This window comes from Lissotriton helveticus, chromosome 4_1 (genome assembly GCF_964261635.1).
Source record: "Lissotriton helveticus chromosome 4_1, aLisHel1.1, whole genome shotgun sequence".
Taxonomy (NCBI): domain Eukaryota; kingdom Metazoa; phylum Chordata; class Amphibia; order Caudata; family Salamandridae; genus Lissotriton; species Lissotriton helveticus.
The window spans coordinates 917,829,916-917,843,195 of NC_136063.1; the positions used below are offsets into that span (position 1 = coordinate 917,829,916).

General features: G+C 40.7%; 1 protein-coding gene across 3 annotated transcripts in view; it reads right to left on the minus strand.

Moving 5' to 3' along the window:
• Nucleotides 1-8,046: 8,046 nt before the first annotated feature.
• The window catches only part of SOCS6 (suppressor of cytokine signaling 6), a 117,964-nt gene continuing 112,730 nt past the window's right edge, over nt 8,047-13,280 (minus strand). For all 3 annotated transcript variants that reach the window (XM_078687521.1, XM_078687520.1, XM_078687522.1), the window contains exon 4: nt 8,047-10,548. In XM_078687521.1, coding sequence (XP_078543647.1) covers nt 8,809-10,413 — 1,605 coding nt within the window. In that variant the 5' untranslated portion in view covers nt 10,414-10,548 and the 3' untranslated portion in view covers nt 8,047-8,808. The remainder of the gene's footprint in view (nt 10,549-13,280) is intronic.

Genomic DNA, 13,280 nt, shown 5'->3' on the forward strand with positions numbered 1-13,280 from the left:
GGGTTGGTAGTTCCCCAGATAAAGCTGATGAGTTGCTAGGTCTAGTAGCAATTCCGAAGCTGTACTGTCTCTATTATTGTCGAAATTAATATTTAGGTCCCCTAGAATCATAATATTAGGAAGGGTAATGGCCAGGCCCATAGAAATTTCCAGGAGAGAGCTGCAGAACTGTCCCATAGTGCCTGGGGGACGGTAGATAAGAACTCCCGAGAGGGAATTACAAGGGGACACTTGGATGGTGAAGTAAACATTTTCGCAATCAGAAAGGGGGCTGTCGTGGAGCCGGCAAGAGAGGTAGTCTCTATGGATTATGGCTATCCCTCCTCCCCTTCCCTTCACTCGATCCAAGTGTTGTATGAGGAAGCCCTGAGGCAGCGCCTGGACAATGTCCGGATCAGAGTCTGATGAGAGCCATGCCTCCGTTAAACACAGAATCTCTAATTGTTGCTCCTCTAAGAGCATATGGATTTCCAGCGCGTGTTTAGGCAGGGATCGACAGTTTAGCATAGCCATATTAATGACAGTCTGGGCGGGATGGCCGGTCTTCGGGGAGGGTAATTTATAAGTGCAGTGGAGACAATGGTTACGAGAGCCATCGGCTAGAATGGAGTGGGCACAGAGGGGCATGGGGGGCTGGTTCAGTTAGCGTAAGTGTTCCCTAGAGTATGTTACAGTTTTGTGGAGGTGTGGGACCAGGGAACTGGGCCCGGCTTGGCGCGGACGCAGACGGGCTTACCTCTGGCACACCTCCGGCACGCCATCGTCGCTCCCGCTGCGCTCGTCTGCTGCGCGAACGAAGTATAGAGGGCATTTTGTAGTGTGAGGGCCAAATCGCCCGCAACACTAGAGCGCCCCACCAAGGTGGCTCCTGTGCAGGAAATGATCGGTTGCCTGATCCCGCGGTCCAGGGGCCCCTAATCGGCCACCTGAGAGCACGTGGACCCTCGGGAGGAGCGCGCGGAGTGTAGGAGTAAGTACGGTGGAATTTTAAAACATGTGTCCAAAATCAGTGTTCTACAAGTTAGTTTTTAAAAGCAACTAAGTGTCACGAAAAACAAATTTCAAGAGTTTAAAATATTCAGACCCTGACTCCCGGCTTCCGCCTCAAGAGTCGCAAGTTCTATCGATGAGCATACCCTTTCGCCGGTCCTATATGTAGTGTGAGGGCCAAATCTCCCGCAACACTAGAGCGCGACCGTTCCTCCCCAAAGATGGCGCCTGTGCAGGAAATGCTCGGTTGCCTGATCCCGCGGTCCAGGAGCCCCTAATCGGCCACCTGAGAGCGCGTGGACCCTCGGGAGGAGTGCGTGGAGGGTAGGAGTAAGTACGGTGGAATTTTAAAACATGTGTCCAAAATCACACAGTGTTCTACAAGTAAGTTTTTAAAAGCAACTAAGTGTCATGAAAAACAAATTTCAAGAGTTTAAAATATTCAGACCCTGACTCCCGGCTTCCGCCTCAAGAGTCGCAAGTGTCAAGAGAATGCCAGTGATTAATGTACCTGCTGGAGAGCGAGTAGAGTTTTGTTCAGTGGCAGCCTTGATTTAACTAATGTAGCACAGAGGGTTAATGTGCCTACTGCAAAGAACGTATAATATGCATCTTAAAAAGCAGTATTTTATGTGCCTAGGTTCGTAGTTACTGCTTTTGTCACAGAGATTCTTTTGTTACTGTGCCTTTCATAAGTGACAATCGTAATCTAGCAAAGGGACCTATAAACTGTCATCAAAGAGCTGCTTGCAAACTGCATGGTACCAGTTAGTAACTTATATTTTGTCCGTTATTCATTATACTGATGCTGCTAAAAAGATATATTTGGGTGGAAATACATTTTTAATGTTAAGTCAATGGTAGCCACTGTGTTATGTTCAGAATCCTGAGTTTGTACTTTTCCAGACCAAGCACTCTTTAAACATTTTATATTCACACCGATTTACATGTTTGATTCAATGTCTCTATATGTGTGTGATGTAAAGTGCTCTGGCATCCTACAATGGTATGAGAGATGCTATAAAACAAATGAAATACATGTGACAGAGGGGCTATTACTTCAATATAACATACTAAGGGCCAGATGTACGATCTGTTTTTATATGCGCAAACGGGTTCTCGAACCCGTTTGCGCATGCAAAAAGCTATTGGACCATGTACATAGCGTATTTCGCGAGTCGCAATTTGTTTGCGACTCTCTAAATAGGTTTTGCAACTTGCTATTTGGAAGGGCATTCCCTTCCAAATAGCGAGTCTCAAAACCATGTACAAATGTTTTGCGGTCGCAAAACAGTCACAATTACTACCTACCTCAAGTAGATGGTAATGCATTCACAAATGGGAAGGGGTCCCCAGGGGACCCCTTCCCCTTTACAAATGCATGCAAAATTATTTTTTAAAGGTCAGGCAGTGGTCCCAGGGACCTCTGCCTGCCCTTAGAAAATGAAACGAAAACGTTTCATTTTCTTTTTTATTTAATGCATGGTAAACAGGCTGCATTTTTTTTTTTTAAACTGCTTTATTTAAAAGCAGTCCGAGACATGGTGGCCTGCAGAGCACAGCAGGCCACCATCCCTGGGAGGGCTGGCATTCCCAATGGGCTTGCAAATTACGAGAGGCTCATTAATATTAATGAACCTCGCAATTTGCGACCCCATTGGGAATCCCAAACAGTGTTAAACACACTGTTGTACATTTCATTTAGCGAATCGCAATTTGCCATTCGCAATGTGTCGCCAATTGCGAGGCGCTAAATGAAATGATCGTACATCTGGCCCCAAAATCCTTAGTACTTTGAGTATTTGTTTTGTGTGCACACGTGTGTATTTTTTTCGAATTACTGTTTTAATGTTTGAAATTTTACTCATACAAATTGCTTGGGGTCCCAGGCTTCCAGTGGTGACTCAATGGGGGTCCTCAGGAGTCAAAAGTTAGGGAACCACTGCTTTAATCTAAAACAGCCTCCATTTGGCAGGACTCCAAACAGGAGTTATTTACTAATAGCCTTCAGCTATGGGTATCATTTTCCATTATATTCTAAATCAGTGTCATTGTGACTGACTTCAGAGTGGCAAAAGCATGTTCAAGGTGTTGCCAATCACCTCTTGTGTGTTGTGTTCATCTTAATAAAATTTGAAATTTGCAAATAAATAATGACTTGTTGATATCAAATGTGGCTTAAATGGGGGCAGAGCCTACCCAGGGATTGCCTATTACATTCCGTTCTAGCCTCGGTGGAGGTAATCTCTATGGAACAGTGGGTGAAGGATCAATAGTCAGTAATAATGTTTTCAAAATGAACACCGACTGCTTTTCAATTCTCTTGTCGATCAATGATAGGCAAGTGATGGGATGATTGTTGGCAAATCAAAAGGATAAAAGGTTCTAATTTTGAAGTGGTAGGATCTGCCCTTTCTGGAGCGGTGGGGTGTCCTATTAGGAGGATAAAACAGCTTTATAAAGGGCTTTGTAGCACCGGAGTATGTTTCTGAGATCTGCAAGGGATAGTGTTTTGAAGGCAGACCATTGCAGGATTCCTCCATGATGCAACATTATGGTAATTTGGGTCAGAGGCAATTTGCGTCAGTCAGAGAAGGATAAGTAGCTCTGGCTCCAACTAGTCTAGATGGGTGGACTGGCATGTATGGTTAGTCATTTAGTTCAGAAAAACAAATATGGCCCAACCCATACAAGAAACACGTGGATACAATTTGCAGTGTATAACCATGGGGTCATTAAAAGTAGAAGACATATATTTGTTTTTCACTGCAGTTTTAGCTTTACAATTCACCTGGTTTTAATCTGCATGCATAGTTTTGAAATTTCCTTTGAAGACATTTAAGCTCCATATCATTTCATAACTTTGTGCTACTATTTTCTTTTTAACTGGATGCAGTAGAATGCAGCTGTACCTTCGTGTAGAACTTAATTACACAACAATTTCAGAATTTCATACAAAATGCAACAATTTCATTCAGTTTTGCAAATTACACCTTTTATTTACACGCTGCATCTGGAAGCAGACACATACTTTAACAAGTATTTTTTTTAAAAATGTGCAAGAAATTTCTCCAATTCGGTTTACAAACCAAAATACATATTGAAAATCAAAAGACTTTGGATAATTCAGTTTGTCGTGTAGTCAGTACAAATTGATTACACCTGGTTTGAAACGTATAATTACAAATTGTAAACTACAGCAATCTTGAGTGCATGTGTATCAAGTCCTATGACTCTCCATCACCATTATAAAAATTAGTTGACCCGACATGTATATTTAATACAAAACTTCTATAAGAATTTGCCAAGGTCTACCTGGGGAGTTCTGAACACTTCTTGGAGAGGGCAAACTGCACAACAATTCACCAAGAAAAAAAAAGACCATTTATGCTGTAACTAAAGTGTTAATTTTATTACTAGGGTATAACAAAAATAGTCCTTAAACTAACATTTTAAACTGCTGTACCACTTAACAGTTTTAACATGTTTGGCAAATGATGATGTAAGAGGAGAGGGAGTGGCCTTTGAATATTAGGGGTCATATTGTTTGTAGTGTATTTGTACTTTCCTTTCCAAAATACAACTCAAAATCCATTTCAGGCTGGTTCCAGGATACATATAATAACATTCTAAATAAGAGACTTTTGGAATCACAATGTGTTAAAATTGTTTAGTGAGATAGAACTTTAGGGAAGGTAAAACCTAACATTTGTGCAGCATAGAGGGAAACATGAAGAGCATCGCAATGCCACATTTTCAAATATCAAAAAGTCTCAAACATCTGGAGATGAATACTTGTGCGTGTCTGGCACATATGTAAAAACAGGATACGGAAAAACTGCACTGGCTAAAAATGGTCTTCAAGGAAGCTTAAATGTTCTCTATCATTCTCATTACTTGTGTGCCTGACTAGCAAGACATCGGAGAGAATGGCTCAATTGAGGTTTTGAAAAATGCATGAAACTGTGCCAACTTTCTCTTTCAATGAGCTAATCCCAATGGAAGGTGTTCTACGTTGGTGTGGACTTTGATGTACACAAAATAACTTCAAAGAATAGGTTTCAAATTCAGAAAGCATTTTAAAATAGGACTTTTATATGCCCAATAAAGCAAAAAATGGTAAACATGTTTTCCAGAATAAAAAAACCCTCTTGAGAAAAAAAAAAAAGACATTAGCATCAAGACGGTCTGTGAGATGCACTTAATGTACATTGTTGTGGCACAATGCAGATCACAAATCAAAGCGATAACTGAGATTGCTATAGTAGGCCGGGCTCCAGCCAACCTCTCGGTTCCTTCGGTGTCTCTTCTTTTTTCAATGAATGATGTGCTGCTACTAATAAAAAAATATAGGGAGTGTCAAATAGAGGGCGAGCAAGCTTACAACAATTAAGTGAAAATCCATGCACGTTTCAATACTCTAAGTTAGAAATGAAAATGCAGAACTTTTCACCAACTGTATTGACCAATAATGTTCATGTGTACTGGATAATCGAAGTCTTCATTATATTCACGGTGTTTAAAATATCACAAAACTGGAACACAAAATCATGGTTGATCGATTTTAAAACAGTTCTACAGCAACACCTTCTCTAGTTGACAAACGTACAACTTTCAGTTTTTTAGATTTGAATCCTCATTGGAACATCAAATAAATCAATGTTTTGTTACTGTGCATTTATTCTAAATTACAAACAATTATTTTCATATCTTTAAAGTGCCCTCTACGTGGCTAAAGCCAATGACTGACTGGTAGATGAACAGAAACATACACACAATCTGATGGGGTTTCTTTAAATCATAGAAATAGTTCTGCATTCTATGCTATGATATAGAGACTGCATACCTCCAGGCAGTCCAAATATGTTGTACAACTTCTTTCAATAAGTTTTCATTCCTTGTACAGACCACTTGCTGAGTACTTCAGATGTTTGAGCCTTTCAATCCCCCAAAGATAAGCCAACTGCATGCTGGCAATAGAAAGAAATCTAAAACTGATGGCTTGTAACTATTACGTTTTAAGTTTAAGTTGGCTGCAATTATAGAGAGGGGTAGTACTAGTGGATACCAAGTGTTTGCTAGAGCTAACAAGAAGAGTTTACAAGAGACTGCTACACTGGAGATATTTGGGAAGAGCAAGTAATTGCCTTCCTTCAATTATAAAAGGAAAGTTTCTCATGGATCATTCATGGGTAATCATGTTAGGATGGTGCCCCATTATTGATCCACGTCAAACATACATGTGGTGGGAGCATCTATTACCCAATTAAAGCACCAGTAAAAGAAAACAAACAATCATGTCTGGGACACAAGTGGATTTATCTTCGGAGTCCTGGGCTTAGTAAATCTTAATCCTGCTTTGGCAAAATGTTTCGATGAGGTAACAATTTAGAAGATACCATATAACATAAATGGTAAACCTGCATTTATAGACAATTCTAATAACAATTATTGAAGTTTTGTCATGTTCCTTACAGAAAACCCTTTCACACTCTAAAATATCTCCTGTTCGAAGGAAAAATCTATTTTGACTACACTTGGAATTTAGTTTATTTTGTAATTCGTTTACAAAATGGATATTTCAAGGAATGCGTTTCATATAAGATTTAACTGAAACACTATTCATGCATTTGATTTCAGTACTCTAAGAATGCAAGGAGTTGGAAAATGACTAAAGAAAGATGCCTTATAATGAGGCAATATGGAATTCACTGGTTTCAAAAGGAAATGAATCAGTATTTCAAATTTACTAGTGCCATTCTGGAATCACGAAGGAAGACAACCGAGGCAAAATTTACAATAGAAAGCATGTCAACAGGTGGCTCCTGCAAGAGGCAACTTGTATGCAAAAACAATTAGTAGGTGGACATCAAGGCTTAGTGAAGAGAGTATCAGGTGAGCGTACAAAATAGAAAGCATGTTGAAATACGGTAAAAAGTTATTTAAACCAGTTTTCCGCAATCCTCTTCCATCATTTATTTTGCAGGATGCAATCAAAGTGCTGCTGGACATGAATATAGCAATACGCAATGTGTTTTGAAAACTACAACCGATACCAAAGTGATGTGAACAAAAATAGTTCTTGGCAGATTACAAGACTGTGCTATAGCAAGGTTGTGAACTGAATCAATGCCACCGATATACAATTGATACCCACACCATGCAATGGGCAAAAAATGAAGTACCCTGTTGTAGGTTTTCATTCACAGGACGTTTGGCGATGTAAAATAAAAACACTAGTGCTGCTTTCTTAGGAAAGCAGATGGGGAATCTCATTTTCACAAATTAGCTTAAAAAAAGAGTTCAATTACTTTAATGCACAGAATAGCTTATGTTGAGTGATTTTTTTGGTTGCCTTTCATCAGAATGTCGAGCTTTGAAAAACATTAATAATAACCATTTTAGGATTGCAACTCCTGGGATTTGCAAATTCTGTATTTGGGCACTTTTCATAAGCTCTTAATCTTGAAAATTATTGCTTAATATTTTGCACAGAGTGCACGTTTGTAGACTTCTAGGTAACCAATACCTACAGATGATTTTCTGGACCTTTCCTCTAATGAATTCACTTGGGAAGAGGAGTCTAAAGACCACCATCAAAAATAAGCAATTCTGGACAAGATTAGAATCCAAAAAATCAAATATTAAAATGAAATCTCATGTTCATTCTCTAGAAGCAACAATATTTTTCAGCATTAAAATGTACTGCAATTTACTGCAAGTCTAGCACTTTGGTGAGTAAATTAAAATTTGAACAGACTATCAAACTATATTCACAATTAAAACAATTTCACTGGTATGGATAAAACAATATATAAGATGCAATGTAAAATATTTATAAGAGATACCAAATCGTTAATCTATACCAAAACATAATACAAGACTTAACACAATGTTGACCATATATGCAAATGTGAAATAATTGTGAAATAATTGTTTAAGCATAGTGGAGAAAGAAAGTCAAATATGGATTTTCAGATGGGATTATCTATTAGGTACAGCACATCCATGTATAAATGACCTTTAGATTTCAGACAGAGTTCATCAAAATCCTGATCATGTTTTTCGAATTATTTATTAAAGCAGTAGCCCTTGCAAATTATGTACAAAATGGGCACCTGACATGCAGCCACTGTTGAGCTCTACTGAAAAATGATTTTATGAATGTTGGGTCCTTGCAGATCAAGAGCAAACACTGGGTCTGTACTTTCCAATACAGATGCACAACTGCTCTGCGTTCCCTTTTTATAAAAACGTAATCCAGACTTAATTCTAGAACCCTCCCAGAACGGACCACAAGGCTGCACATCCACTCTATAGAGGACTATGTGATTTAATGCCCAAAAGATAACATTTAGATTAAAAAATGGAAACAGTCTAGAAGAATTTAAATCTGTACTATCAACCTAATCAGCCAGCATGTGCGGTTCTTTTCTTTGACGATCACATGCAGGGCTTCTGCTTTAAAGATCAATAAAAGATTAATTTACAGAACAAGGTACAATTAACATGTTTTATGTCAACTGTAATTGAATATAAATGTAATGTGCTTCTCGATGCATAAAAATCACAGTGGATAGCAGCAAAGAACTTGAAAAATATAGGAGAATCTCATTATTCACATTATCATTTCCACACTTTTGAAATCCTTCAGAGATTAATTTCACCATCTCCAAAGGAGAAGAAAAAATAAATGAACATAATTTCCCCCAGCAAACCAATATTGTCGAGGCAGCAAAAGTTTGATAGCAGTTTGTAAACCATATTTCAATCACTATTTTGTTCCCAAAGTGCAAGATGCAAGTTTCCACCAAGCATTCAGTAGTGCTTTTCCTGCAAATAGTCCTTCATTTTGTTTGGCAAAGGCAGTTTCTGAATCAGGTCTATTCTGGTGTACTGGCGTATGACAAAGCGGCACAGGTATTGTAAGGAACGCACCTGCATGAATCGTGACACCGGATTTGTTAATCGGACAGGATATGTGGCAGAGCCAGGCAGCCGGGAACGTGAGTAGCAAAATGCTCCATTTTCAGAATCTCTGATTGAATGTTCAATTAGATCCACTATAGAGGTGTGCCCTTCCACGTCTGGTTGTTCATAAAAGCTAAACCTACCATTAGAATGCTCAATTCTAGTGTGGAGTGTTTTCCCATGAGACCGAAAACTTAAGCTTAACAGATAACGGTCATCAGAGCTGTCTCTAACCAGGAAAGAGCCATCTTGTACATTAGCAAGCTTTTCTTCTGCCTCCCAACGTGTGATAGGGCCCCAGTACCATCCCTGTTTGGCAAGCTTTTTTAGTTCCTCCGTAAGGCTAGTCACCACTAAATGGCCATTGTTTTGGACTGAGTCATAAACCCGTCCAACTCCGGGGGCAGAATGAGGGTCAAAATTTAAATGACAGCGCATACTCTCTGCAACATGGGTATCTGTGCCATTCAGTCCACTAAAGTTACTTTGGATTTGACTATTCGGCATCGGAGGTAGCAATGGGGAGAGTGGCGGGACATCACCATGAATATCTCTCGGGCTTTGCAATAAAACCCCTGTGGTACCAATCAACAAGCTATCAACCGCGTGGTGCGCAAAGATGTCTTGAGGAACCATAACATCATGGGCCACAGGTTGGTGGTCTTCAAGAAAACTGCTACTTCCCAGGGAGGGAACAGTGGAAACCTCCATGGGAGAAGAGCTGTCCAGACAGTAGGAACGTGGTCCTTCTAATGGGTACATTCCATCATCTAAAGGCACATTATAATGTAGGTAGTCCTGAGGCATTACTCCTAGGACTACAGGCAAATGTTCATCCATGTGAAGATGCAAATCTCCATTTTGAGATTCTGCACTTTTTAATACATTGTTCTGTTCTTGAAATATGCTGTCTGACTGCAAGTCATGGAAGTCTTTCCGAACACCATTGAGTGCTGGGCTAGGGATAGAGGAGTGTACTAATGCTTTCACTTTCACTTCCATTTTGATACAGGTCTCCTCAGAGTTGGTAGATCGTAGGGGCCAAGGGGTTGGGCTGTAATGGTGGGTTCTAAGCGAGGTGGATCTTAAAGGTCTTTGAGCGCGGACGTCTTTCAACATTATTGGGGCTGACGAGGATGAGAAAGTGTCATCTTCAACTGAGCTAACCGATGCATTGCCTTTCCCCTTCTGCTTTTGCTTTGCTGATAGACGCCGCTTCAGTGTACCCATTAAACTCTCACTTTTTGTTCTGATTTTTCCAGCACTGTTCTCATCTTCACTGTTTACTTCACAGCTCGACATGTCTTTGCCATAGCAGCTGCCAAACAAGGAGTCATCTTTGCAAAAGTCATTGGTAAGTGATGGTTGCTGAACCACTACAAAATCACCATCATCCTTGCTTTTGTTTAAATTGAAAGACTTGCGAATAGTTTTCAGGCTAATCTTCTTCATGGTGGTAAACTATTTAATCCATTTAATCCACCAAACTACTTGTTCCAGTGGCTTTGCCCAAAGAACGTCGGAATGCAGCGGATTCTTCATTCACAATGCTAGCCAGCGTCATTTAACTTCAACAGCCATTTCCTCCTACAAGTAAGAAATAAAAAATGCAATGGATGATTTAAAAGTACTTATCTTGTTTCTCCAAAATCATAATTTCCAACTGAAGACAATGTTAGTTTATTTAAGTGCTGCACCTGAATAGTTAAACTCACCTTTATACTTCGTACATCTAGAATTTTTGGAGGGAGCATGATCATCAATAACTTCCACCAAGTGTCAAGGAATACAAGACTATGAATGAGCTATTGCCCACTAATGCCCAGGTGCTACGTTAGAGTGCTAATGTGGAAAACGCCTAGAGGATGATGATCAAAACAATACACTATTATGTAGTCAGCTTTTCACCCCCTACCACCACCTCTCCTATTTCTAGATGACTTCATAAAACATAAGGGTAGAAAGAGAAGTCAAGTTTCAGGGGATCCACATATTAAAGTGTGCCTGGCGTCCCTCATTGGCATCTCCAACTTACTTCACCATATCCCAAACAACAAATATCCTAGTCTATACAAACCAATATTCCCAGCAGCAGGTATTTATCATTTTGGACTGCAAAGGAAGGGATGGGAAAGATTTTTTAACAATGGTGCTGGTAGGCCACGCAGTAACCAATGATACAATGAGAAGAATTTTCATAGAAAATTAAGATGCTCCCCTTCGTCCGTGATAATGACATAAACTGTCTTAACGGTGGGATTCAGCAGGCAGACAATTTCATTATTGAGAGGATTCAAAATTGAATTCCCAAAATAGTTTAACACTAGGTATGAGCAAAACAATTTTCCAATTACCACTTTGATTTCCCTTACAGAGAGGACATATTTCAAAAACGTTATTTAATCTAAATGGGGTGAAATGTAGAACCCACCTGTTTAAAAACATACAAAGTTGAAAGGAGCAAAGATTCCATGAACGATGAGTTGGTTTATTAATATTGTACCACACTCCGTCACTGAACACTAAGGGGCCTATTAGGATCGCGGGCTAGCGGTGCTGGGACCGGCCCCGAGTGGTGCGGCGGTCCCGCACCAGGGATTAGGATGTCACCGCCACCATGGCGGTGGCCTCCTCCATTCCCATTATTCCACGAGGTGCCTGCCACCATGTCCCTGACAATGCAGGAGGGTACCATAGATACCCCCCATGTGCACCCACCCCCCCAATACCCTGGGGGCCCACAACAGGCCACCGTAAGCAACTTCCGCATGCCTTTCCGTGGCGGCAACGCCGCCACAGAAAGGCTTTTTTCTGCTCCCATGCTAATATGGATGGCGGTGTGTAGCAGACACCGCTACCATATATAGCCGCTTTACTGCCCGGTCGACCGGCACAAAACCAGCAGGCGGTCTTTCTGACCGCCCAGGTCCCCCCACCATACTACTATGGAGTGGGGAGAAATGGGTGGCGGGGGGGGGAATGGGTGGCGAGCGGGGTAGGATGTAGAGCGGATCGCCACCACCATGCGGCGGTGGGGATCCGCCCTACATCCTAATGGACCCCCTTAATGTTTCTCAGATACTTCAGATTTGCATCAGTTCATTTAACGATTCTGCTTGTAACCTCTTATACCACAACTGCATACTAAACCAGGTGTTTTTGGGAGCACAACTTACTCACCAATTCTTTTGATTGCGCAACATATCCTCACCAGAGTGCGTTAGATATAAGTCACCACAATTGTAGGTTTGTTAAATCAAACAAGACAACATTTTTCTCCATATTTAACTTGCAAAATCTTTAACGACTGAGCTGGTGAAAAGGTCTCTAATTTTATTTTGCTAACATGGACACCTTTTCATCTTCCAGCAAAGGTATGGGTACCAGCTAAAGTCAGATTATTGCAATCTTTAAGTAAAGTTTAAGCATGGCAAGCTGGGGCTCAAAATATCGGACAGAACAATGACCCAGTGTAGAAGGTGGAGTAGTATGTGGTGATGCTGGTTAGGGTTCACCGTGCAATACTCCCACAATACCGCAAAGAATGGCATTGGAGGCACAATAATAAATCCTTTGCTCAAGCCTGGTAGAGTGGCAAATAGCATTCAGGCTTTACAAGAGGAACATGTGCTAAGCATTTCAGAGTACCAACATGGACGATAAGTAACACAAGTCCAAAGAAATCCGACACCAATTTATAAAAATAAGGGAGATTTTTATATAAATGTAGACATCAAAATAAAGTCAATTGGATACGTATAACCGTGGTTATAGATTTTAGAAGCAAATTAAATCAGTGCAAAACAGTAATGAAAAACAATATCATTGCAGTCAATGGGAAAAAGCACTAGTGGCAATCGGTCACTTGCAGATCGAGTTACTTGGGACCCCAGGAGGGTAAAAGATGCAGGTCCCAGGACCAGGACAGTCAGTTTGATTTTATATAGCTCGAGAATCCTGTGTGCAGACTTTTCCTGGCAGTTCTTGGTGCTGAAACGCAAACCGCAGTGGAGTTCGTTTAACCACTTCCACTGTGCTGGTGGGAAACTGGGTGCAAAACATTGAAGCCACTGCTTAAGTCTGATGAATGTTTTGCTGGGTCCCCTCACGGTGCAGAATCAATTAAAGGTGGTGGGTGCCAGACTAGCGACCAACAAGCCTTGGCAGAGGTAAGCTCAGCACAAAGTTATTTCAACATCAGGGGGAAAAGGTAGCCACCTGAAACCATGATGCACTGGACCATCTACTCGTGGGCGATCCTTTGGAGGGCCCTATGGCCAGCGATTCTTTGGTTACGGTACATTGTTTTAATATGCGGT